This window comes from Ailuropoda melanoleuca, chromosome 7 (genome assembly GCF_002007445.2).
Source record: "Ailuropoda melanoleuca isolate Jingjing chromosome 7, ASM200744v2, whole genome shotgun sequence".
In the NCBI taxonomy this organism is placed as follows: domain Eukaryota; kingdom Metazoa; phylum Chordata; class Mammalia; order Carnivora; family Ursidae; genus Ailuropoda; species Ailuropoda melanoleuca.
The window spans coordinates 37,492,204-37,517,908 of record NC_048224.1 but is presented as its reverse complement, the minus strand read 5'-3'; the positions used below and the strand labels follow the sequence as shown (position 1 = coordinate 37,517,908).

Genomic DNA, 25,705 nt, shown 5'->3' with positions numbered 1-25,705 from the left:
AAGAGAATTTCTGGCCCCAAGCAGCCAAAGGTCTGATATTGGTATATTTGGAGGATGTATCATGAGTCCCAGAAACAGCTGAAGACCAAGGTAGGGGGGCGCCTGGATGGCTCAGTCAGTTAAGCGTCTGCCTTCGGCTCAGGTTCGAGCCCCTCATTGAGCTCTCTGCTCAGCAGAGAGCCTGCTACTCCCTCTCCCTCTGCCTGCTGCTCTGCCTACTTGGCACTCACTCTCTCTCCGTCAAATAAAGAAATAAAATCTTAAAAAAAAAAAAAGAGAGACCAAGGTAGGGCAAGATTTCCTTACATAGTAGATGTATGTTCGGTAGGAAATGGAGGTGAGGGGGTTCCAGGAGGTCGTCTGGGGTGAGATGTGTTAAGATGGATGGGATTAAGTGTGGAGAGAAGGTCATTCCAGGAAGGTCACAGCATGAATGCCAGCTAAGCCCCTACAGTGTCAGGTAGCACAGGGAAACACGCCTACCTGGGTTGAGCAATGCCCGGAGGAGTCCTGGAGAGTCTCCAGGTGTTGGGAGTCCTGCCATCACACACCGTTTGTCCTTGATCGGATTGTCCACAAGGAGGCACTGTGGGCTCTCAAAGAGGGAAAATGCTTAACTGTGGTTTTATACTGTGCTCCAGAAAACCCCCTCCACTCAGCTGGCTCCACTTTGGTTTCACATGTGGGAATCCCACATAAGATTTTCCTTGAACACTGTCCACTGACCTTCATTGAGAAGTTTAAAAATACTTGCGAGAGGAGTCCCCACTATGCCCTGTGGTTTTGAGTAGCATCTCCCAAAGGCTGAGCCACGGACCGCCTGTATGGGTATCGCCTGAGGAGCCTGTGAAACGGGGCCCGGCCCGCAGCTGCTGGGTGAGCTCCACAGGGACAGGGCCTGGCTGTTGGTCGTCCTCACAGGGTGGGCGGGAGGTTCCGAAGTACAGGCTGACCCGGGGAACCGCCGCATGGAGATTGTACCACCACTGTCCACGCAGAGTCTCGTCTTGAGAGCTTAGAGTTGGACTGCAGCATAAGGAGCGGAGAACATAGAAATATTAGGGTTAAATTTTAGTGTGTGCACGTTTCATTTAGTCTATACGTTTCCTAGAGATGGAGTAGGAAAACCCTCTCTTTGACCACTATTGTTTGCAGAAGAGAGAACGCCAGACCCGCTCTGTGCTGGAGCTGGTGGGGTGCATGGAGCCCTGCCTCCCCAGTCTCCCCGCATGGCCCCGCAAGGAGCCCTAGAGTGTGGAACGTAACGTAACAACCCCCCATTACAGAAGGGGGAGGACGTCTCCCCCAGCTGCTAGAGGGGAGCAACGCTCAAGTAAGCCAGATCAAACAGGAGACTACGACAAGGGAAACCTTGTATTGGGCACTTCGTATGTGCCAAGTGCTTTATGGGCATCACCTCACAGAACTGTCATCCCCGCTGTATAGATGGAGAGTCAGAGTCTCAGAGAGCATGTTGCACAGGAAATGGTTCAGCCCGATTGGAACCAGACAGGCTAACTCAGAAGCCTGTTCTCTTAACAAGTATACAACTTTTGGAAACAACAAAGTGCTGTTTACGTGTGGGAGTTGTGATTAGAATAGTACACCGTGAGAGCTAGAAAAGATCTGAGAAGCAGCCTACACAGGCCCAGACTTTAAATCCTGTGTGACCTCAGGCAGCATGTCCCTTTCACCTGTCTGTACCCCCTACTTCCCCATCTGTAAATTAGGTATCTCATGGGTTGGTTGTAAGGGTTAGATGAGATAAATAGTGCATTGCTTAGCATGTGGTAGGAATGCCATAAAGAGTAACGACTGTAATTATTTATGGGGGGAAAAAAACAGGCTCAGTCTCCATACAAGAAGTGGTCATGTCTGCTGGGTTTGGAACCCTGGGCCGTCTGACTCCAGAATCTTGGCTGTTCTGGTTTTCCACCTGCTCCCCGGTGCCATGGGCAGATGGCAGCATATCTGACAGGGGCTGTGCTCTGGACAGGAGCAGAAGGAAGGGGCTGGTCCCTAGCAGGTGCCCTTGCCACCCACGTCACGACACCAAGGGCCTGCCCTGGGGTAGCTGGGCCGTGGATGGAATCCCCCCCCAAACCCCCGTGGTGGCCAAGCTGGTTTTCAGTGAAGCTTGTTTTGAAGTATTTTTTCATTGGGGAATTCCCCGTCCCTCCCGTGGCTTTTGGTAAACAATTACTAATGTGTTCCAGAAAGCATTTGGTCCCAGCTGTAATAAAATCACGCTTAATAATTATTAGCATTTCTGTAGCACTTTGGAATCTGCCAAGTATGTTTCACATATGTTGTCTCTGTTGATTCTCGCAACTTTAGGATGGCGCCTTTATAGATGGAGAAAATGAGGCTCGGGGGTTGGGGACTTGCCTCGTGTTAAATAGCTGGTAGGATAGAGGTGGGATTAGCGTCTGTGTCAAAATCTAGTCAGCGTCAGAACTCACCATCGCCGGGTACCCCCCAGCTCCTCACCCAGCCACCAATCTGAGCCCTTCCCTCCCGGAGCTACCCCGCATGAGCTACCCCGTGTGAGCAGATTGGCATCAAACTGCCTGACTCCTCTACCTGGTTCAGCCAAGGTTGGGCGTCGCTCTGTCTCATGTCAAGGGGAAGATTTGGGGTTTGCATGGCTCCAAGTCTTACCATCTCCAGGATGCTGTTTTGTTAAGGAAATCGTTAAGTCGGCCCCAAGTTCATTCCTTCCTGAAGGAAGCCTGTGGCTCATTTCATGCTTTCCCTTTGTTGACCATTCTATTTAAGCAAGGGAAGGGTTCCTTTGAGAACCAGCTTTCCCAGCAAAGCACCTTTGTGCCCATCTCCATCCAGTGACCAGGTGGCTTGCAACTTCCCTGCCTCCTTGTCCAGTGAAGACGGAGGCTTTTGAAGTGAGGTTGATAGGAAGTGAACCTCTCTCCTCCTCCCTCTCGGCAGAGGCTACAGGACTCCACCAGAGACCACGTCCAGCTCAGAAACTGCCACCCACCCCACTCCAGCGTCTTCCTCCTGTACAAAACTAGAAGCCCATCTTTTTCTCTCTTCTGACCCATTTTCCCTGAAGTCCTCCTATATCACTCTTATAGGAAATATCCATTATTGTCAAAACAAGTGACTCACTGGCTCCTACGATTACTATAAGAGTTGATGTGGAAGGACTAAGATAGCTGAAGACTTAATGAGAGGTTTAAATTGACACACGTAGAAATTAGTGAAGGCAATTATACTTTCAAGATTAGAATTCATACCTTAAAAAAAAGCATTTAAGAATTTTTCCAGATTTTTTTTCTTTTAAGGAAAACGTTCTGTAATGTGTGGAATACCTGGAGCAAGTGTGAGGGCTTTACATTTCAAATTCCGGAAGCCCATTTTAAAGGAGGTGTCCCCCCAACTCATTATCATGTATTGGCCTGTGAAAGGGACTGGAAAGAATACTTAATTCTGCACTGGGATCTACGTCTGGGACTGTGCGTTTCAAATAGCACTTTTGAAGGTCCCCAAATTCCTAGCGATAGCATTTGTTTATTTCAGCAGACCTTTATGGGAATGTAGGGGGAGGCTCCAGGTCCCCTCCAGACAGTGTCCCTTGCCCTCTGGCTGGATCAGGTACAACGGAAAGGGGGAGTCCCCAGTGTAGACAAAGACCCCTGAGTAGTGAATTACGTCTACAGAGTACTACTAGGGAAACAACCTTTCAGGGTCTTCATGAAAAAGGAGTTACCCCCAGCTTAATTGAACAGCCCCCCGTGATGCCTCTGGTCGTGCTTTACTCAGTGTTCTGCACCCTCTGTTCAAAGCTGCAGATCCCGCTCTTCCTTCACTCTGCACGTTTGGATTGAGCACATACCGTGTGCCAGGTACAGTGCTGGCCTAGGGTTTAGGGTGATAAAGCAAGATGCCTGCCTTCGTGGAGGCTGCCGTTGGGTGCTTGATACAGGAAGTAGGTCGTAAGCAGCTGTTTGAAAAATCATTGCCCTGCAGTCGATCCTAGTCATTGCTGAGGGCATGAAAGGGAGTCTTTCTACTGTTTGATCTCTCCTTGCCCATTGCCGCTTCATCTCCCTCTCCCTTTTTTTTTTTTCCTCCCTGTCTTTTCCCTTTTTCTCCCTACTGCTGCCCCGCACCTTGGGTTCTCAGCCTTCAAGAATTGTCCGTTTCTCTGGTCATAGAGTTGACAGGATGTTCGATTCCCCTGTTCAAGGCCTTGCCAGCATCCACTGGTCAGAGCCCGTTGGGTATTGGAAGCCTTCATCTGAGGATGGTGACCAGATGCACACCTTTGCCTGGGCCAGTAGTCTGAGGGGATCAGAGTCCTCTCCTGATGCCCTGTCTCCAAAATTAGAAGACTTTTTCAAAGGTGAAATGCTTAGACTGGACATACCCATCCCAGTCAGCCTGCATTGGAGAGGTCTAGCTTCTGCTGTTCAGCTGTCTTTGGAAGCCAGAGCTAGTGATATTGGTGCTCATTTAAATATGGTTGTTCCGTAACAACCCATTCTCTGCTGGTCTTTTTATAATTTACCCTTAGTTCATGGCTTCTTAGAACTACACTCCAATAAGATGAGAACGAACCACTTTAAGATTTAAAAATCAATAGTTTTTAATAAAAATGTTTTTAAAAATATTAAAACTTCTAACCCTCTGCCCCTGGGACTCCCTCACCAGGCTCCTGGTTGCTCCCGTTATAGGGCAGAATTGAAGGGATCTCTGACTGGGAGCTCTTGCTCGCCTCACACACCTTTCGCCTTGCAATAACCCAAGCCAATTATCCTTTTACGATGAGTAGTTCTTGAAAGAGCCTTGTCTGAATTCTGGATTTTGGTCTTAGTTCCTTTCCCTCCATCCCTGACCGTTCTGGAAACACATACCTTGGTATCCAGCACCTCACTCTCCACCCTGGACCACCCTTCGTATTTTCATAGCCTGCTGAGCAGCTCACAGGGTCTGGAGAAAAAGTCAGTAAATTAAAGGAAGTTGAAAACCAGCTCTTAACACCTTCAGAAGTGAAGTGGATGACTTGAAGCAGTTCAGCAGAAATAGGGCTCAGTGTTCACCTTGGCAAGGCAGACATGAGTATGAGCTTGTTGTCCTACTTTCTGAAGGCCCCCAAAATCATGTTTCTGTTCACCAGAAACTTTTTGTAGAAGTTTGAAATTTTATATATAGATTTATTCTAGTTTCCTTTTTCTCATTCAGTCATTTGAATTTAAGAAATAATTTGACTGGGGCTCCTGGGGCTCCTGGGTGGCTTAGTCGGTTGGGCGTCTGACTCTTGGTTTTGGCTCAGGTCATGATCTCAGGGTGGTAGGATTGAGCCAGTGTCAGGCTCCATGCTCAGCAGGGAGTCTGGTTGGGATTCTCCCTGATCTCTTGCTCTTACATGCGCTTTCGCTCTCTCTCAAATAAATAAATCTTAAATCATTTGGCTGGAGGGGATGTGGGCAGGAGATGGGGTAAATGGGTGCATTAAGGAAGGCACTTGTGATGAGCACTGGGTGTTATATGTAAGTGATGAATCACTAAATTCTACCAATATTGTACTGTATGTTAACAACTAGAATTTAAATGAAAGTTTAAAAAAAAAAGAAATTATTTGCATGTAATAATTCAGGGAATTCGGAAATAGCCAAAGTAGCATTGTCTCCTGACTCTCATCTTTAGCTTCTTTCTCTTTCTTACAATTTACAGATAGCAACTTGGTGCCTGTCCTTCCACAGTTGTTCTGGCGCTCATGCAAATATATTTTATACACAAAAGTGCATGCACATATACATTATACGCCCATTTTGTGTGTATGCTGTTATATATAAAAGGGATCACCAGTTTATTCTTTAACTTGCATTCTTTGCTTAAAAATAGATGAATGAATATCCGTCCAAATCTGTACTTTAATCTTATTCTCTTCATTGCACATAATTTTGTGGTATGACTGTACCATAATTTAAGGCAACACTTCTCTTGTTGGGAAATTTTCAGGCTGTTTCCAGTATTCTGCTAATGAAGAAATATTTTGCTGTGGGGAAATGTCTTTGATATGAATCTTTATGCATTCCTGTCAGATAAAGCCCAGGGTGTGCACATTTAAAAATGTTTAAACACTGCTATTTTTATTTTTATTTTAGTACCTTAACAATCTTATCAACAGATCATTACTGCTAAGATATATTTATATACTTACTGTAATTAAAGCCTTTTGCTGGATCTGTGTTTTTCTGCTAGACCATCTCAAGTTGATTACATTTACGATTTTATTGGGGGGAAAAAAATCTTTGAACCTCCGGCTTAGCTTTACTGATTATATTCACTTAATTGGATTTTACCTCCATGCAGTTAGTCAGTTGGAACCAAAAGGTCATTTGGGGAAATTTGACTCAGATAGTCTTCTTACAGTATCAAACCAAACCTTCCAATAAGTCATGAATTTATTTCTGGAATGGTCTCCATCTATTAAATTATTCTTTTTTTTTTTTAAAGATTTTATTTATTCATTCGACAGAGATAGAGACAGCCAGCGAGAGAGGGAACACAAGCAGGGGGAGTGGGAGAGGAAGAAGCAGGCTCCTAGCGGAAGAGCCTGATGTGGGGCTCGATCCCATAACGCCGGAATCACGCCCTGAGCCGAAGGCAGACGCTTAACCGCTGTGCCACCCAGGTGCCCCTCCATCTATTAAAGCTGGCAGACATTTAAGAAGTTGTTTAGTGGCTACTTGATTGTTATGAACTGAAATTGTGAAGTTCAGTAGCTGAGCTGGGGGAGAGATTGCAGATTCTAAGCATCTGGTAAATGTATAAGACATGACACAATTATTGTTGCCAAAAATCTCAGTGCTAATTCTCTCCTGGTGATTTCTGTGCAGCTTGTTTATTTAATGAAAAAAGAAGTAATAAGAGAAACAGACTCACAGAGGTCAGTTTGCAAAACGAGAAATACGATTTGCAAAAATACTGGCAGAAAATACTGTGCAACCTTCTTTTTCAAATTGCAAACATATTGACGATGTTGGCCACAATTTGATGGACCAACCATTCTCATACACCTTGGTAGGGCAACTTAGTTATATGTATCAGAGTCCCTAAAAATATGTTTTGATGCAGTAATTCTCCTGGAAATTTATAAGAGTAAAAACATTGAAAGCAGCCTAATCAAAAAGTAGAGTAAAAGTTCAATTATGTGAAACTATAAATTAATCCAGTAAAGATCACTTTTTTACGTAAAGAATATTTAGATTTAATGTCATGGGGAACTAGGCACTATAATAAGTAGGGGAAAACAGGCTTCAAAATTATCGTAGTATTTCCCAGAATACTTCTTCTGAGATGTGAGATCCTCCATGGCCTCCAAATGAGCTTGAGAAATGCTTAGCTAATCAGAATTAAATTAAGCTGAAGTACTGCAGGGCTGCTTCTGGGAGATTCATAGAACATAAGATGACTTGTATTTTCCAAATTTCTTTGACCTTGAAACTTTCTAAGGAATTACTATTAGCATCTTTCAAAACACTTAGGTTCCATAGAACATCGTATAGGAAGTGCTAATATGTAGTTGAGTCTCATTTTTAATTTTTAAAAGTGTATCTCTGTCTTATGTGTGTACATATGTACTTATGTTCATTTGTATACATGGATGTATAGAAGACTAGAGAAAACCTATGAAAAGGGTCATCTTGGGGGTGTGAAATTACTGGTATTTTTTTTTCTCTCTCTACTAGTCTGGGGAAGAAAAGAACACTTTCAATATTTCTAGGGGAAGAAAAGAACACTTTCAATATTGAAGAAAAGTTGTTTGTTTGTTTTACTTTATTTTTTAATAATAATTTTTTATTATGTTAGTCACCATACCATACATCATTAGTTTTTGATGTAGTGTTCCATGATTCATTATTTGCATATAATACCCAGCGCTCCATGCAATACGTGCCCTCCTTAATACCCATCACCGGCCCATCCCAATGCCCCACCCCCCTCCCCTCTGAAGCCCTCAGTTTGTTTCCCAGAGTTCATAGTCTCTCATGGTTCATTTCTCCCTTCTGTCTACTCCCCCTTCATTCTTCCCTTCCTTCTCCTACCGATCTTCCTAGTTCTTACGTTCCATAAATGAGTGAAACCATATGATAATTGTCTTTCTCTGCTTGTCTTATTTCACTTAGCATAATCTCCTCCAGTCCTGTCCATGTTTCTACAAATGTTGAGTAATCATTCTTTCTGATGGCTGAATAATATTCCATTGTATATATGGACCATATCTTCTTAATCCAGTCATCTGTTGAAGGGCATCTCGGCTCCTTCCACAATTTAGCTATTGTGGACAATGCTGGTATGAACATTGGGGTGCATATGGCCCTTCTCTTCACTATGTCTGTATCTTTGGGGTAAATACCCAGTAGTGCAATTGCTGGATCATAGGATAGCTCTGTTTTTAACTTTTTAAGGGGCCTCCACACTGTTTTCCAAAGTGACTGTACCAACTTGCATTCCCACCAACAGGGTAAGAGGGATTCCCTTTCTCCACATCCTCTCCAACATTTGTTGTTTCTTGTCTTGTCCATGTTTGCCTTTCTAACTGGCGTAAGGTGGTATCTCAGTGTGGTTTTGATTTGAATTTCCCTGATGGGTACTGATTTTGAACATTTTTTCATGTGTCTGTTAGCCATTTGTATGTCTTCATTGGAAAAGTGTCTGTTCATATCTTCTGCCCATTTTTTGATTTATTTGTTTCTCGTGTATTGAGTTTGAGAAGTTCTTTGTAGATCTTGGATACCAGTCCTTTATCTGTGGTGTCCTTTGCAAATATATTCTCCCATTCCGTGGGCTGTCTCTTAGTTTTTTTGACTGTTTCCTTGGCTGTGCAGAAGCTCTTTATCCTGATAAAGTCCCATAAGTTCATTTTATCTTTTATTTCTCTTGCCTTTGGNGCTCATTTTTTCTTTTGTTTCTCTTGCCTTTGGAGATGTGTCGTGAAAAAAGTTGCCGTGGCCGATGTCCAAGAGGTTGCAGCCTATGTTTTCTCCTCTAGGATTTTGTTGGATTCCTGTCTCACATCGAGGTCTTTCATCCATTTGGAGTTTATCTTTGTGTATGGTGTGAGAGAGTGGTCAAGTTTCATTCTTTTGCATGTAGCTGTCCAATTTTCCCAGCACCATTTATTGAAGACTGTCTTTTTTCCACTGGATGTTTTTTCCTGCTTTGTCAAAGATTAGTTGCCCATAGAGCTGAGGGTCCATTTCTGGGTTCTCTGTTCTGTTCCATTGGTCTATATGTGTCTGTTTTTGCCAGTACCATGCTGTCTTTGTGATCACAGCTTTGTAGTATAGCTTGAAATCAGGCAACGTGATGCCCCCAGCTTTGTTTTGATACTCTATATGGAAAACCCAAAAGACTCCACCCCCAAATTACTAGAACTTACAGAGTAATTCAGTAATGTGGCAGGATACAAAATCAATGCTCAGAAATCAGTTGCATTTCTATACATGAACAATGAGACTGAAGAAAGAGAAATTAGGGAATCCATTCCATTTACAATAGCACCAAAAATTATACGTTATCTCAGAATTAACTTAACCAGAGATGTAAAGGATCTATATTCTAGAAACTACAGATCACTCTTGAAAGACATTGAAGAAGACACAAAAAGATGGAAAAATATTCCATGCTCATGGATCGGAAGAATAAACATAGTTAAAATGTCTGTGCTACCCATAGCAGTCTACGCTTTCAATGCCATCGCCATCAAAATACCAGTGACATTTTTAAGAGCTGGAACAAACAGCCCTTAAATTTGTGTGGAACCAGAAAAGGCCCCGAATCGCCAAGGAATTGTTGAAAAGGAAACAGTAGTGTTGTTTTTAAACTTTCATAAAGTTAATTTAAAAAAAAAAACCCACTGGTGAGGGGTGTCTGGGTGGTCAGTTTTGGGGAAACCACACAATGTGTCCAGTAGGTGTAGATGTGCAAAGATGGTTTTAATTGCATTTTTTTGCTAATAATTATACACACAGGGACATACCTCTTTAAATGAAGTTTACTGTTTTTACTGTGGAAACAGGCTTCTTAGTGATGAATGAAATGCTCTTGTTCTTTAGTTAAGAAGCCAGTTCTCTCCATTGAGCTGGATGGAAATGTTTCTAGACTAATGTAAATGGTTTCCATGTAACTTTGAGTCACGATCCTTTCCTTTCTCTACTTGCTTCTACCATTTGTCGAATAACTGTCATAAAGATGAGGTTTTGCTTACCATGATCCGTTATCTGGTGACTCAGACCCCTTCCTATGACTTCCTTTTCCCCAAAGATCCTCATGTTTAAAAAAAAAAACAAAGAAGTGAATATAGTCAGTTTCTCATGGGAGTGTAAAGCTGCTTCTTAGGAAGAGTGTTCTTTTAAAATATAGCACCTGGGGGCACCTGGGTGGCTCAGTTGGTTGAGCATCTGACTCTTGATTTTGGCTCAGGTCATGATCTCAGGGTGGTGAGATCAAGCCCCACTTCAGTTTCTGCACTGGGTGGGGACTCTGCTTGAGATTATCTTTCCCTCTCTCCCTCCCTCTCTCTCAAAAAATAAATAAAATAAAATATAGCACCTAATCACTTTTAAATGTTAAGATCTAATAACAAGCTAACGCTATTGTTAAAGTATGTTTCCACACTCCCTCCATAGCTGTTTTTTGCAATGTGTGTTTTTTTTTTCTTCTCATTTCTGTATTTGTTATGTAGCAACTCTACAGAAAGAAGCCCGGTCTGGCCATCACGTTTGCAAAGCTGCCTCAAAATTTGGATAAAAACCGATATAAAGATGTGCTGCCTTGTGAGTATCCGGTGTGAATGCCTCCCTCCCCTTCCCGCCCTCCCCCAACACACTGAGATAATGTTTCCCTTTTTAAAACAGATTGTCTGGTATTCTGGAACAATTTTCAGTGTGTCTGTAAACACCACCGTCTTTATTGCCGCCATGTCAGACTGGGAACAGTTGGGGAATAGTGTTTATGCTAATGAGGCGAGAGCTGCAGATGGGGCTGGGGACTGAACTGTGGTTTCCTTGGCATGATAAAAATAACGCTCGGGATAATCGGTAAATTTTTTTTTCTCCCCCGCAGATGACACCACCCGGGTCTTATTGCAGGGAAATGAAGATTATATTAATGCGAGTTATGTGAACGTAAGTCAAGAATCTGGATACTAAGAGCACATTGATCACTGTCCCAAGCATGATCGTGGCGTGGGTGGTGCTTTGCAGTGGACGAAGTGCTTCCCTCCTCGCCCCCTCATTTCAGCACCTCAGCAGCCCCTGAGGGAAGGCACAGTAGTCTCATTTTACAGAGGACAAAACTAAGGTTCAGAGAGATTAAATAATTTGAAAAGTCACAAAGCTAACAGAAGGTGAGACCAAAACTCAGATTCCTTGTCTCTGACTCCCATCGTCCACATGCCTTCTGTCCTCAACTGCTGACATTTTTGTGGGTTTTTTTGGTTGTTTTGGTTTTTTTTTCTTGCCAGTGGTACGCTTGTAACTTTCTGTGTTTCTCCCCTCCGCCATGTTATTACTGTACATCCCACCTAAAAATAAGGGGAAGAAAACCACTTGTGCACATAACCCAAAAAGAAAAGGTAAAAGATTTCACATGTGGGAAAGGCATTCATTTCACTCTGAAAATGCATCTTGGGCAACGTACTTGGCCTCTCTGAACCTCATTTTCTTCATTTAAACTAGGGGTCAGCATGCTTTTTCCATAGAGGGCCAGGTGATAAACATTTTGGTCTTTGCAAGCTGAGGCAAAATGGAGGGTATCACTTAGGTACTTCTACAACCATTTAAAATACAACCATGTAAAAATATTTTTAAAACACTCTTAGCTTGCAGGGCACCCGGTGGCTCAGTTAAGCATCTGACTCTTGATTACAGTTCAGGTCATGATCTTCAGGGCCATGAGATTGAGCCCCAAGTTGGGCTCCACACTCTAAGTGGGGTCTGCTTGAGATTTTCTCTCCCTCTGCTCCCTCCCCTTGCTCACGCTCTCTAAATAAACAAATAAATAAAATCTTAAAAAAAAAAATACTCTTGGGGTGCCTGGGTGGCTCAGTCAGTTAATCTACCTTTGGCTCAGGTCATGATCCCGAGGTCCTGGGATTGAACCCCGCGTGGGAGCCTGTGTCTCCCTCTCCCTCTGCAGCTTCTCCTGCTTTTGCTCTCTCTCTCTCACTCTCTCAAATAAATAAAATCTTTTTTTTTTTAAATCTCAAAAAAAAAAAAAAAAACCACTCTTAGCTTGCAAAGTGACTGTCAGGTTTGGCCCTCAGGCCACAGTTTGCCAACCCCTGGTCTAAATGAGCAGATGATTTCTCAAGTTCTCAAGCTATAACGAAATATCAAGAACTACTTAATAAAAATGGGTCCTATCAGTGATTCCATTTATTCTAAAACATCTGTGGAATTCGTTGACCCTCACTTCACCATTCCTGGTGTCTTAAGAGCAGGGCATCAGAATTGGTGGGGTCAGCAAGGTGACTCAATCCAGTCTCCTTGACTGTGAGGCTATGAGGGAACTAAGACCAGGGTTGAAGAAGCTATTAACCCAAGCATCAACCAAACCATGAATTAGGCGCCTCTGTTTGCCTTCCCCACCTAAGAATGAGTGAGTCCCAGTGTCACTTCAAAGCTCAACAGGTTCTGAGTGTTTGTCATAGAAATGACTCAGTTCAGAGGGAGGAGGTGAGAGCAGAGCAGGATGGGGGAGGGACACTGAGGACAGTTGAAAACATCTTGACGCTTAACATTAACTCAAGTGGTAATGGGGTGGGGTGATAGATGTGTTCATGAACTCGATTGTTGTGGTCATTTCACAACATGTGCGTATATCACACCATCATGTTGTACACCTTAAATACATACAAGTTTTATTTGTTGATTATACATCAGTAAGGCTGGGTGGGGGGAAAGGATCGGCCAACTCAATGACATGAGCATCGGCAGCCCCGCAGAAAGCAAAGAGTGGCATTTGTGGTGGCATAAGCCTGTATGGTCTGCATCAGAAAAGTCAGTGGATTTTGATAGAAAGCTCTGTGTGGGGAGAGATTGGGCATGAGGACTGGTATGTACTACTGAAAATACAGATGGCCAGTATTGATTATATATAGGATATAGCGGTAAAGGTCATTGAAACTCTTCTGCCATCTTGTAGGTACGTTGCTGATTATTACCTACTGCGTGTCGTGCAGCTTTACCTCAAGTAGTTAATGCTAGCGTCATTGTCAAGTGTCTTTCAAGGATTTTTAAAAATCGCTTTTGCTTTGATTTTCCTTGTGGGCTATAAACTGATGGGATATTCTGGTGTGATGTCAGGCACCAGCTAGAAGAGTTTAAGATCCATTCCGTGTCCACCTTGTCGCAGTGACAAGTACTAATGCCTGAACAATCTCTCGCCAGATGGAAATTCCTGCTGCTAACCTTGTGAACAAGTACATTGCTGCTCAGGGTCCCCTGCCACACACCTGTGCACAATTTTGGCAAGTCGTCTGGGATCAGAAGTTATCACTCATTGTCATGTTGACAACTCTCACAGAGCGAGGGCGGGTAAGTGGCTTGATTTCCAATTCAGACATGGGCATGTCACACTGTGCTCTGTGGAGCATGAATCTCAGACCTGGAAAGGGTCTTTAATGCCCCCTGGTCCGGCCCCTGCGTGACCCATAAGTCTCCTTTAGAGAGCTACTGATAGGCACCTCGAGTGACGGGCAGCTCGGCACTCCTGTCCGCTCCCTGGCCTTCCCGGAGCTGACAAGTGATGAGACAGCCCCTCCTGCTCCTGGCTCGGACCCGTTATAACAAGCTAGAAGGCCATTCCCCTTGCCTCACCTCACCTGGCCCACAGAACCCCATGCTGACTGTAGCCTCAGCCACCAGGACAAGAGCTGGTCCTGAGAAGAGCGGTGTGGGTGCCAAAGTGGCCATAAAAAGTTGGAGAAACGACAACCTCTGTCAGCCGTCACTTGTGATGCGGGAAAACCTGATGCAGAAAGAGGCAGAAGGGCTTGATGAGAAGAGTGATGGGCACCGCACTGCTTAGCGGGGCGTGCTGTTTCCAGAGGACAGAAGTCACTGTGCAAGGGATACCTGTATTGTGCATTCTCTAACTTGTGCATACAGCAAGATATCTTCATCAGGAAACATTTATTCAGAAACCCTTTCCAAAATTGGATATAAATTAACTTCAAGCCACCTGCTTTGAATGATTCGTGTGCTGCTTCCTCCCAGCCTCTCTCCTTGGTACATCACTCAGAATACCAAATTGATCCATGCTGAAAATCAGAATATGCAGATTAGAATGAATAGTGTGTTTGAGAACAGTCTACACTCTCACCTGAAACACCAGAGTAAGAATTCCTAACTAATTCTGCAGAGCCAAGTCAATTGCAGAGGACTTCTGTGTGTTGTCCGAGGCAGAGGGCTCCCCACTTCTGCAAAAACACCCCAAGGTCCATCCTGTGTGTGTTCAGCTCCAATATTTTTTTTAAAAATTCCTCCTCAGAACTAGCTGAAATCCACATGGCTTTGAACCTCCCCCCACCTGCTTCTCCCACCTGGAAGACACAGATAAGTCACCCTACTCTTCTAGGCACTGGCCTTTTAGGTATCTGAAAATAACCTCAGACTTTATAAAAGGTTAGAAGCTCGGCTTCCATTAATCCTGTGACCAGCAGAAAGTGTGTGGTCTCCGCCTTGGTGTTGCTCTCGGGCCAGTTGCTCGGTTTTGTACTCTGCCCTTGACTCTTGAAAGCTACATCCGGAATGCAGCCGCGGCTCTGGAGCCCGACGATCTGGGTTCACAACAAAATTTCCCCTGAGCAAGTTACTTCCTCTCTCTGGCCCTCAGCTTCCCCGTATATGAAGTGGAGGTGATAATAGTGCCCATCTTGGACGGTTTGTAAAAGACGGAGACAGTATCTGTAAAAGGCTTAGAGAGCCGCGTGTGACAAGTATCCAGCAAATGTTAGCATTGTTTTATGTGCCATCATCACTGGTTGGATTTGGTACTGGATCTGGCCTGTCACGTGCTCTCTGGGGCTTTTTGGGCTTTCCTTCCATCATTCTTTGTGTCGGCTGTTACTCTTAGCTTCTTGTCACTCACAGTTTTGATCAGAATCTCTTCTCTTCACGTAAGTGACTGTTAAAAAACATGAAGGTCCTCAAGAGGCAGTAGAAACCTCCTTCTAGAACGCCATGAGTCAGAGGCATCAAGGACACCCTTTGGGGAGCAGTTGTAATTCTCCCAGCTCTGCTCCCAACTCCTGCATTTCTCTACCTTGTCTTACCCCGTTACTCTGAGACACTGTCCAAGGCTTTCCTGAAATCACAAGGCACCACCTGATCTCCTTGTCCAGAAGTCTCGGTTTTGTGTATTTTTAAATTTTGTTTATATTTTGTTTTATATTTTGTGATTTTCTAATCGTGTTTTGCATTGAAAACGAAGTGACCTGGACCCTTTTTTGAACTTAGGGAACCCTGACTGACTCACAGTCCTGCCCTCTCCCTTTTTCTGGGGCACTCACAGCCCTCTTGTTCTGTGCTGTGGTGGGTAAGAAGGCAGACTCAGATTCAGATCCCGGCTCTGGCATTTCCTACCTGTGTGACTTACGAAAGCTACAAAACCTCTGGGTAAAATGGAATAATAATAGCACCTATCTTGTGGGATTGTTGGGGGTTAATACAGGTAGGTTTCTTGGAAGAGTGCTTGGCACATAATAAATATTACATAAATGTCAGCTAGCCGTGGAAGTAGTTTGGGAACCACCTTAACAGTTATTGCTGGGACTAGACTGTGTTTATTTTACCGTAGTATTTTTTCTTTAAATTGACTTCTTTTTTTGCTTTAATAAATTTATTTTGAAAAATATACCTTAAATGGAAGTCAACTCTCACATGCCATAAAGAGAAGGTATTCATAACAGTACAAAGATCATGGGAGTGCCTGAGTGGCTCAGTTGGTTAAACATCTGACTCTTGATCTCAGGGTTGTGAGTTCAAGCCCTATGTTGGTCTCCATGCTGGGGGTGGACTCTACTTGGGAAAAAAAAAAAAAATGTATATATATGTGTGTGTGTATATATATATATAATATATATATATATATATATATATATACACACACACACACACACATATATGCATGCCATTGAACAGTGATATTAAATTCTAAGTAAGATATTCTTTCCTTGCCTCGCAGGCCCCAAACCCAAAGCCTGGCACGTTTGAATGTGTGCACACACACTCTCTTTCTCTGTCTCCCATAAAAAGGGAGTTACTATATTAGGGAAGTGATGTTAAAGCCATCCTCAACCCAATTCAGATCGTCCTTGGCCCCTATGAAAAAATTTGCTTGGGGAACCTGGGTGGCCTAGTCGGTTAAGTATCCAACTCTTAGTTTCAGCTCAGATCATGATCTCAGGTTCGTGAGATCGAGCAGCACATCAGGCTCTGCAGTGAGCATGGACCCTGTTTAAGATTCTCTCTCCCTCTCCCGTTGCCCCTCCTGCCCCCGTTCGAGCACTCTCTCTCTCTCTCAAAATAAATTAAAAAAAAAAAAAGTTCACTTTACCACTGTGCATGCAGTGCCGTGTTACTGAATCCCACAATTGTACCAGCAGCTCCCATACTCTGCAGGCCCTGCTCTTGGCCATGTCTGCTATCTTGTAGTTGACTAACGTCACCTTTGTTGCCGTCTCACTTCCACAGCCTGCCAGGCTCCCCATTTGAAACCTATGCTATGCCTGCCTCTATTGTTCTGTGACTTCTGGGTGCCTGGAAGTTTCGAGTACTCATGGAAGTGCCCCTCTCCCGTGTCACGCGGTCTTTCGGGACAGCGGGGCACAGTGTCCTCCCCTGGGTTGGGCTTCTTTTTCCCCTGTAAGGTTGGCTCTGCCCTTCCCAGCTCTGAGCTGCATTCATTCGCCAGCTGCAGTAGGTGTGGTGAGTGACAGATGATCTGTCCAGGATAGCAGCCCCTCTTCCCTGTCCTGTTTGTTCCGGCCCAGACAGAAAGGCCCTTTCTTCCATCCCACAGGCCCTCCTTCCTCCACCTGCTCTTACAGGTCTGGCCGCTCCTGCTCTGTCCTGGGGACATCGCACCTCTCTGAACCTGAACTCCTCCAAGGTCTCCGTGTGACTCAGGAGCTTTCTTTGTTTCCCACCTATCTTCCTGATGGAGCCCATCCCAGCCGGCCCCTTCTCCTGAATCAGTATTGCCTTCACTATCTCAGGCCCTGGGGACTTATCCCTCCTGTGTATTGATCGTTAGAAACCCGTTCTTTTAAAAACCCAGGCTGCGTATTTCCTCCCTCTCCTGTTGTGAACTCTCAGCTGACCTGAGCCCTTTATCCTAAGGTCTCTTATCTGCTCCTCCCCACCACCCCCGGGTTCTCTCCAGGCCAGCAGCTTCGCCCCTTCCTTGTTCTGAGAGTTGAGGCTTTCAGCGTGCCCCATTTGCTTTCTCCCCTACTGTGCGTTTAGTAGAGTGGGCCTCCCCTCGGACGTGTGGCTGGCCCGAGCCCCCGATCAGGGCTGTGCCCTGCAGGTGCATCCGTGAGCGCGGGATCTCCCGCTCCAGTGTCTGCATTGTCCTGTAGCCTGTGAGGTGCTCCCACTGCAGCATCGCTTTGATTTCTGCCTTGTTTCATCCCCACCCAAAATGTTTGTCATTATGTTCTCCCTTCAGGTCCACAGGTTTCCTCATAGAGAAAAAAGACCTCTAGAGGTATCACTTTTCTATTGAAAAAGCATTCTCCCGCACCTTCCATGAGGGACGCTCCCTCTGGGTGAAAAATTACCTTCTACATCTACGTACGCGCCTCTTCTGATATGTGTGATCTGCAGTAGATTTACACTCGGAGCCTCAGTTTACTCATATGCAAAATAGAGACACTCATGATACCTGTCTCGTAGGGTTTTTTGAAGCCAAGCTAGTGTCCGTAAAAAGTACCATTGGGTGCTGGGCGTACCCTGCTCCCTAGATAGTCAGCCTTAGTTGTTAGCATCCTCACCCCCACAGCCGGCGTGAGTGTGGACACAGAGACTCCGAGAAGTCTGGTAACGTGGCCAGGATCCCATGGTTGGTTAGTGGAGCTATGAACCAGGATTAAAACTCAGGGTTTCCACGGCTTCCTTGCTCTTTCTACTTACACCCTCAGTGCTTTGAGATCCAAATAGACCTAAAATCTAAATTTCATCAAGGGGTAGAGAGTCCAGTTCTGGTCAGAGTCACTGGGAGTCTCTGGAAATAGGTGTCTGTGGCTCTTCCTTGTACGGGGCTGGTCGCTTCAGAGACCCTTCACATCAGCGGCCCTGAGTCCGTAGCAGAGAGCCATCCCCAGGGACTGCCCAGGTGTGATCTGAAGCCAGCCCCCGGCCCCCAAATGCAGAGGGCAGGGAGAGACTGAAGCAAGAGGCGGGCCACTCCACGTTGGGAGAAGACTGTTAATAAGCAAAGGGAGCTTACAAGGCTTGTTTTGGGTAGCCGCAAGACAAATGGATCCCTGCACCTTCCCGTCAAATCTTAAAAGTTTATAAAGAGGCCCTGACTGGGCTCAGCTATGTCTGTGGTATAGGTGTTTCCAGCACCACATTACAGTCTTAAGTCTGTGTCCTCGGAGCAGCCTCTGGGAGCAGGAAAGACAAGCAGAACCCACGTTCTAAGGACAGGTGAGGTGCCTCTGAGTGCCCAGGTCCAGCTCACGGGCCAGTGTGTGCTCACGTCTTTTTGATGATGTTCCCCAACCTGTGAGGGTGAGACACGTGTAGACCGGTGGGTGTCAACTCTGCCTTGGGTTCTGGAGACAGGAGCCCCTTCGTGTCTAAGGGAAGTTGGGAGATGTCCACTAACCCAAACACCCATATTTAAGGTTTACAAGTAAATTCTTAACTCCAACTTCCCAGCCGCATACTTTTAATTTCAAATAATCGCTGTGATGTTTGAAAATAAGAATAGAAAAGCTGGGGGCGCCTGGGTGGCACAGCGGTTAAGCGTCTGCCTTCAGCTCAGGGTGTGATCCTGGCGTTATGGGATCGAGTCCCACATCAGGCTCCTCTGCTGGGAGCCTGCTTCTTCCTCTCCCACTCCCCCTGCTTCTGTTCCCTCTCTCGCTGGCTGTCTCTATCTCTGTCGAATAAATAAATAAAGCATCTTAAAAAAAAAAAAAGAATAGAAAAGCTGTTCTAGACAAATTACGTGCATCTGTTGGTTTTTAGCCCCTTTTAGCTGTACACAAATATAATTTTTATGTAAGATGTTGCAGCTATAGGCTTGGAGAAAAAAAAATTTTTGAATGAGTCAGAATTTGATGGCACTGTGATGGGATGGACAGCTTGGCCCTGGGTTTTGCTTTGAAGCCAGAGGCAAGAGCTAAGACAGCTGTGGCCCAAGCTACAGGATTTGGAAGGGAGAATAAAAAACAGGGAGAGATGGTGGGCTCTCGGTGAGCCTGCAGGGAAGACACAGCAGCCCCACGACTTTGGGCAAGTGGCTTAACCCCTCTGAGGCCACGGCTCCCCGCCTGCCATCTGGGGAGTGTGTCAGCTCCATGAGTCATGGACTAAAGCCTCTGAGGGCCTAGGGGATTCTGCTTGAATGTAAAGGGATGTTCATCTCAGTTTGGGGACTTCTTTCACTGGAATGTCTGTGGAATTTCTGATCACCCTTACTGAACTCGATGGGGGGCTCATAGCAACAGTGGTAACCTGACCCCCCTCCGTGAGCCTGGCACTGCACACCATTACCTCCAGCCTCTGTCACCATCTGGGAAGCAGGTGCTGTCCCCATCTATCCAGTGAAGGCAGTGAAAATCCAAGAGGTTGAGAGGCAGGTTCAAAGACATAAGGGCACCAGGTAGAGGAGAAGATGAGTCCAGTGAAGTCCTGACTTCCCACTGTGTGCTCTTAACCGCTGTCCCTTGAGGCCTTCTACTCGAGTGGGTAGGGGATGGGTGGTGAAGGAGGGTCAAGTGGAAGGGGGGCCTGAGGGCCTGGCATGGGCTTGATAGGGGACGGATGGGGGGAGAGGTTGCTCCTGGGGCAAGGCACTGTGTCTGAGGCCTCTCCTGTTCTTGCAGCAAGCAGACCCTGGTGATAAGGAGGATGACCTCTACTCATCCTCCAGGCCAGGTGGAGAGTTGTGGCCTGGCCCCTGGCAGGCCCACCCCCACCCTACTCTCCAGGAGAAGAGGGGAGGCTCTTCTGCTGCCCTCAGGGAACAGACACCAAGCAGATGGGCTTCGCTTGAGTCTCCGTTCTGCCAGCAGCTCTCAGAGTACCTGGCGTGAGTGTGAGGGTTCTGGCCAGACGCCCCACCTGGCCGTCCAGGTGTCTGCTCGTGTGCACCACCCCCACGGCGGAGGTGAGCTCACACCGGTGGTTCCCTTGCAGACCAAATGTCACCAGTACTGGCCTGATCCTCCTGATGTCATGGAACACGGCCACTTTCACATCCGATGTGTGTCCGAGGACTGTACCCTCGCTTACGTGTTCCGAGAAATGCTGGTCACCAACACTGAGGTAAGCCGCGCCCCCGCAGGACGGCGGGGAGGGCAGAGCTTAGAGGCATGTGCTAAAGCAGCACCCTCTGGTCCTGGCTAGGGCGGTGCTTCCAGCTCTCTTCTACACTTCCACCTGGTGAGCATTTCGGCAAGCATGCAAGCCGACTTGTGACAGAACCGGCCTGCTTGTCACAGCACCACTGTTCACAGTAGCCTGCAGGTGGGAACATCCACGTGCCCATTGACAGATCAGTGGAGAAACAAGATGTGGTCTGTTTGTACAGTGGAATACTACTCAGCCTTTCAAAGGAAGGAAATTCTGATGCATGTTATAGCAAGGATGAACCTTGACGACATTCTTCTAGGCCAAATCAGCCAGTCACGAGAGGACAGTATCGTACAAGTGTATGGAGTATGTGGAGTAGTCGGAATCCGAGAGACAGAGAGTGGAAGAGCGGTTGGTGGGGAGGGGGAGTGGATTGAAGAGTTAGTGCTTCATGGGTACAGAGTTTCAGCTTGGGAAGATGAAAAACTTCTGGAAGTAGCTCGTGGTGATGGGTGCACAACACGGGGAATGTAGTTAATGCCACTGAACGGTACGCTTAATGCTTAAAATGCTAAACTTCATTTTACATATATTTTGCCCCCCTGAAAAAAGAAAAAGCCAGTGTGTGTGGCACTAATGGCAAGTATCATCAGAGCAAGAGGGAGGAATCACGGTGGGCAGAAGTGGGGAAGGAAGCCGTCCTGAGTGAGTGGGGGTGGCCTGAGCCGTGTCCTGGAGGATGGCTGTGTGGGACAGTAGCCGGTAGCCGTGGAGGGTGAGCGGGGGCTTCCATGGGCCTCGGCAGGGCTATGTGCGCCGGGTGAAAGGGCAGCAGGAGACAGGACCCCCACAGCTGAGCCCGGGGTCCCCCCGCCCACCTTCTGGATGGACTGACCAACGCCACCCTGCATCTCCCACAGACTGGGGAAGAGCACACTGTGACCCATCTGCAGTACGTCGCGTGGCCTGACCACGGCGTTCCTGATGATTCCTCAGACTTTTTGGAGTTTGTGAACTCTGTGAGGTCCCTGCGAGTGGATGGTGAACCCGTGTTAGTTCATTGCAGGTACTGTGGCTCTCCGGTTTTGTGTGTTTTCATACACGTACTCGACCTGGAGAAAATTGTCAGAGAGCACCCTAAATCCCACGAGACAAGATGCTTTTACAAGAAGGCTCTGTTTATTTCTTCACAATTTCAAAAGATTTGGAGTTTTTTGAAAGCCTAAATCTCTGAATGTAGACCAGAAGAAGAAAGCCCCACCCTCAGCTTTTCCTCTGTCCTTGAGTCGCTGACTTTCACAGTAGATGTGAATGAGAGCGGGGTGCAGCCCACTCTTTTTTTTTTTTTTTAAAGATTTTATTTATTTATTCAACAGAGATAGAGACAGCCAGTGAGAGGGAACACAAGCAGGGGGAGTGGGAGAGGAAGAAGCAGGCTCATAGCAGAGGAGCCTGATCTGGGGCTCGATCCTATAACACTGGGATCACGCCCTGAGCCGAAGGCAGACGCTTAACCACTGTGCCACCCAGGCGCCCCTGCAGCCCACTCTTAAAGGTGGGCTTCTTTTCAGTGGTGTTGAAGCCCCTGGCCTCAGAATATATGAGGAGAGGCCTTTTCAGCCCGTTCGAGAGCACGCCCTGAATGTGTTTGGTGTTCTTGAAGGTCAGGGGAGGAAAGCTCTGAGTAAATGTGGGAGCTGGCTAGGAGTTAAGCTGGGCCGTGCAGAAATACTGCCTGAGCAAATCCCAAGTCTCTGCTTCTGTCCCCGCAGTGCTGGAATAGGCCGCACCGGTGTGCTGGTCACCATGGAAACAGCGATGTGCCTAACTGAGAGAAACCTGCCTGTTTACCCACTGGATATTGTCCGGAAAATGCGAGACCAGCGTGCCATGATGGTGCAGACATCAGTAAGTAGAATCCACTGATAACAGTAGGAACGATGGCCAACACCTTCTGGGCATCTGCCCTGGGCCAGGCCTTCGGAAGGGCTTTGCAGATTAAGAGGCCAAGGCTCAAGGGCTCTGCATCGCTTGCCCAGGGTCACAGAGCTTGTCAGAGGCAGAGCGATTCCAAAGCCCACCCCACGTGACCCCTCTCTTTCACTGCCCTTCCCATTTTGCTGCCTTCGTGCTGTGTTTTCTGCCAGCCACGCAGCCAGGAAGCAGCCCTGGTTGTCTTCTGCATGGTTGAGCCACTGGCCCATCATTTGTCCATCAGAAGTAAGCAAAGTCCCCCGAGGGTTTTACCCCACCTGCCTGTCTGTGGGTACGCCTCCTGGCTCAGTGGACGTTTCACACGGCCCTACTCTTCATCTCCTTGGGCTGTCTCCCGTGTGTGTCATATCTGGGTCGTTGATGCTGCAAGTGTCCCCAGAGGAAATCTTGTGGGTTTTTCCCCTAGAAGTTCAAGAGAGGCGGGTGGGGTGATGGAGTAAAAAAGAACATGATTTAGGCTACCCTAGATACTAGGTGACCTTTGGCTAGTCCCTTAACCTCTCTCCAAGCCTCAGTTTCCCCTTCTGCAAAATGGGGACCATCCCACATTCACTTAGATAATTGCACACACCGGAGAGACCCAAGCTTGTATGTGGTGGGAAAACTGGATCAGTCCTTTAAAAATCTCAACAGTAATGGGGGAAGTCCAGGCGGAGCCTAAGAACTCAATGGAAGAGTATCAAAAGTAGACTTTGGAAAGTCAAGGAAGACTCTCTGGAGGAGGTGGAATAAGCACAGAAAGGAGTGGGAATTCCATGTTGCAGCCAGCTCTGTGTCCTCACAAGCTCGTGGACAAAGTTTCTAACATTTCTCTAATGGTGCTGAGCTCTATATCATACTCAGGAAGTACAGTTAAGAGGAGAAGTTCCGGTTATTAAGACTCTCACTCTCTGCCCTGTTTCATGTTACGGAAGACTTCCCTGCCGGTTCAGTGTTTACCATGCACCTTCAGGGTAGACTTTCCTAGCTGCTGAAGCACCGTCTGAATGCTTCCTTTCACCCTGTACCCATCACTAAGTAAGTTCCTTAGGTGTTGGTTGATATAAAGAACCACGTCCTGCAGAGCAGCGTCCAGTGGCCCTGCTGAAGATGAAGTCCATACTCCTTACTGTGGCACAAGGCCCTGCACACCCAGGGCCCAGCCGCCTGTGCAGCCACTCCTTCCAGGCCCACGTGTTCCCGGCTGGGGCTCTGAGCCCTGACTGCCATGCAGAATGGCCCGGTTCCTCCCTCGGCTGTGGCTTCCATGACACTTCGCCCATTGCTCTCTGGGAGCTGCCCCCAGCCCTCACGATGCAAGAATAATGGCTGCACGGGGTTCTCTGTCCCGCTGTGCGTCCCCGGCAGCTATGCAGGGTCTGGCCTGGCCCAGAGCTGGAGCTCACAGTACTTGTGAGCGATGGGAAAGAGTGAGCATAGATGTGGTACGAGGCCATGTTTACGGAGCTGCAGGTGGACTGACAGCTTTCTTTTCTTTCCAGAGCCAGTACAAGTTTGTATGTGAAGCAATTCTTCGTGTTTATGAAGAGGGCTTAGTCCAAATGCTGGATCCCAGTTAAGACAACTGTGAAAATGTTCATTCCTCTCTCCCAAGGACATCCTCCTTAAGGACAGACCTTCTCTCTGGAAGCAGCAAGAGGAAATTTGTAGGCTGCGGGGAAGGAATGAGCACATTTGAACCCAGGCACTTTAAAGTTCTCTAGAAGAGGTATCGTGTACATAGGAACTGTGTAGATACGCATGCAGTTACAGCTACATTTAGGCCCGTTTGTCCTCAGATATAAGCAAAAAGGGATCTCAGTTTGGGGCCTGTCCTATTGCCTTCCTCCCGTGTTCCTGTAAACCATCCTGGGGCAGTTGAGAGGGGAGGCCAGCGGTGCTGTTGGCCTCCCAGAAACAAGAGGGTGTGGCTGTTTCGAGTTGCTTGGCTGTTTTGTGTGTATATGTGTATAGGACTCTAAGGGCTGAGCTTTCTGAGTTTTCTGTGCTTCAAGGCAGAGCTGGAACCATTAGCGTTCACCCACCGATGCTAAGGGAACCCTGATGAATGTACTCAGTGGCAGGGTGGTGGGATTTCAGGCTGAAGGGCGGGCAGCACCTTTTCTGCCCTGCCTTCCTCTGCCCCATCTCCCTCCCACTTCCCATAGTCGTGTTTCTGAGAATCATGTCCAAAATGCCCCGCTTGCTCCCTGCATCAGTGACCCTGTTCAGGGGCTCGCACAGTGCCTGGCCCGGCTTAGCACCGTAGGTTCAGGTGAGTTCTCAGCTGAGACTCTGAGAACGAAGACCCCGGTGTGTCTTGTCATCTGTCGTCAGGAGTAGGGTGCGTCTCGCCTCTGCTTGCCCCTTGCTATGCCTGCGGAACCCAAGACTGGAATTACCGACTACTGAATCTACTACATGGATTGCTGCTACTTCAGGCTATTAAACTTGAAGCACGACGATTTTCCTGAGGGGAGATGGGTATCATCTAAATATTCAGAACCTTTGGCCCTTCTGAGGAAAGAGCTAGTCACGGAACCATGGGAAACCCAGCTTCTACGGGCTTGTCCGTGGATGTGTGTGCGCGCGCACCCATGGTAAGTGTTTCTCAGGATTCCTGACTTGACTCAAATTACAGTTGAGTTTCTATAAAGAATGAGTCTCTGTATAGAAGAACAAATGTGTGCATTCACCCTCAGTTAGAATGGTCTCCATTTCATTTCAAAGGAGAGGATCAGGCTATTGAATATAAACACAATTTGATGTTAATTTATTCTAAGTGCACCCTGATTTTGATTGTCCTCAAGAATTCTGCCTGTGTTCATACTGTGTTAAATTTTTTAAAAATTTGTGACAGGATTGTAGCAAATTATTATTTAAGGAAAATAAATTACATAAAAATTTTAATGTGGTATTTTTAAATAGCGGCTTTTATGTATCCAGAAGGGAGAGGAAGCTAAGCCATTTTCTTAGTGGGATTTATAGAAAAGGGATGCTTTTATATCATAGTGCACAGAAGTGAAGCCATTTTGATGGTTAGCAAACTCTGGACCAATCAATTCGTTTCCTGGTTGCAAGCTGGATAAAGACCTAGATGGTGGGAGCCAGGTTTCTAAAAGGTTCTTTATCTCCAGACTTAGCATATTTAGTTGCATACT

General features: G+C 46.5%; 1 protein-coding gene across 5 annotated transcripts in view; it reads left to right on the top strand.

The window, feature by feature from the left end:
* Positions 1-25,705, top strand: part of PTPN3 (protein tyrosine phosphatase non-receptor type 3) — a 139,561-nt gene that overhangs the window by 112,583 nt on the left and 1,273 nt on the right. For 4 of the 5 annotated variants that reach the window (XM_019796738.2, XM_002916526.4, XM_034664242.1 and 1 more), the window contains 7 exons: positions 10,721-10,811; positions 11,101-11,162; positions 13,428-13,574; positions 20,415-20,543; positions 21,491-21,636; positions 22,343-22,478; positions 24,047-25,445. In XM_019796738.2, the coding sequence (XP_019652297.1) occupies positions 10,721-10,811; positions 11,101-11,162; positions 13,428-13,574; positions 20,415-20,543; positions 21,491-21,636; positions 22,343-22,478; positions 24,047-24,124 (789 nt within the window). In that variant the 3' untranslated portion in view covers positions 24,125-25,445. Of the gene's footprint in view, positions 1-10,720; positions 10,812-11,100; positions 11,163-13,427; positions 13,575-20,414; positions 20,544-21,490; positions 21,637-22,342; positions 22,479-24,046; positions 25,446-25,705 lie in introns of those variants that run through there. The other variant, XR_004626530.1, reaches the window with a different exon arrangement.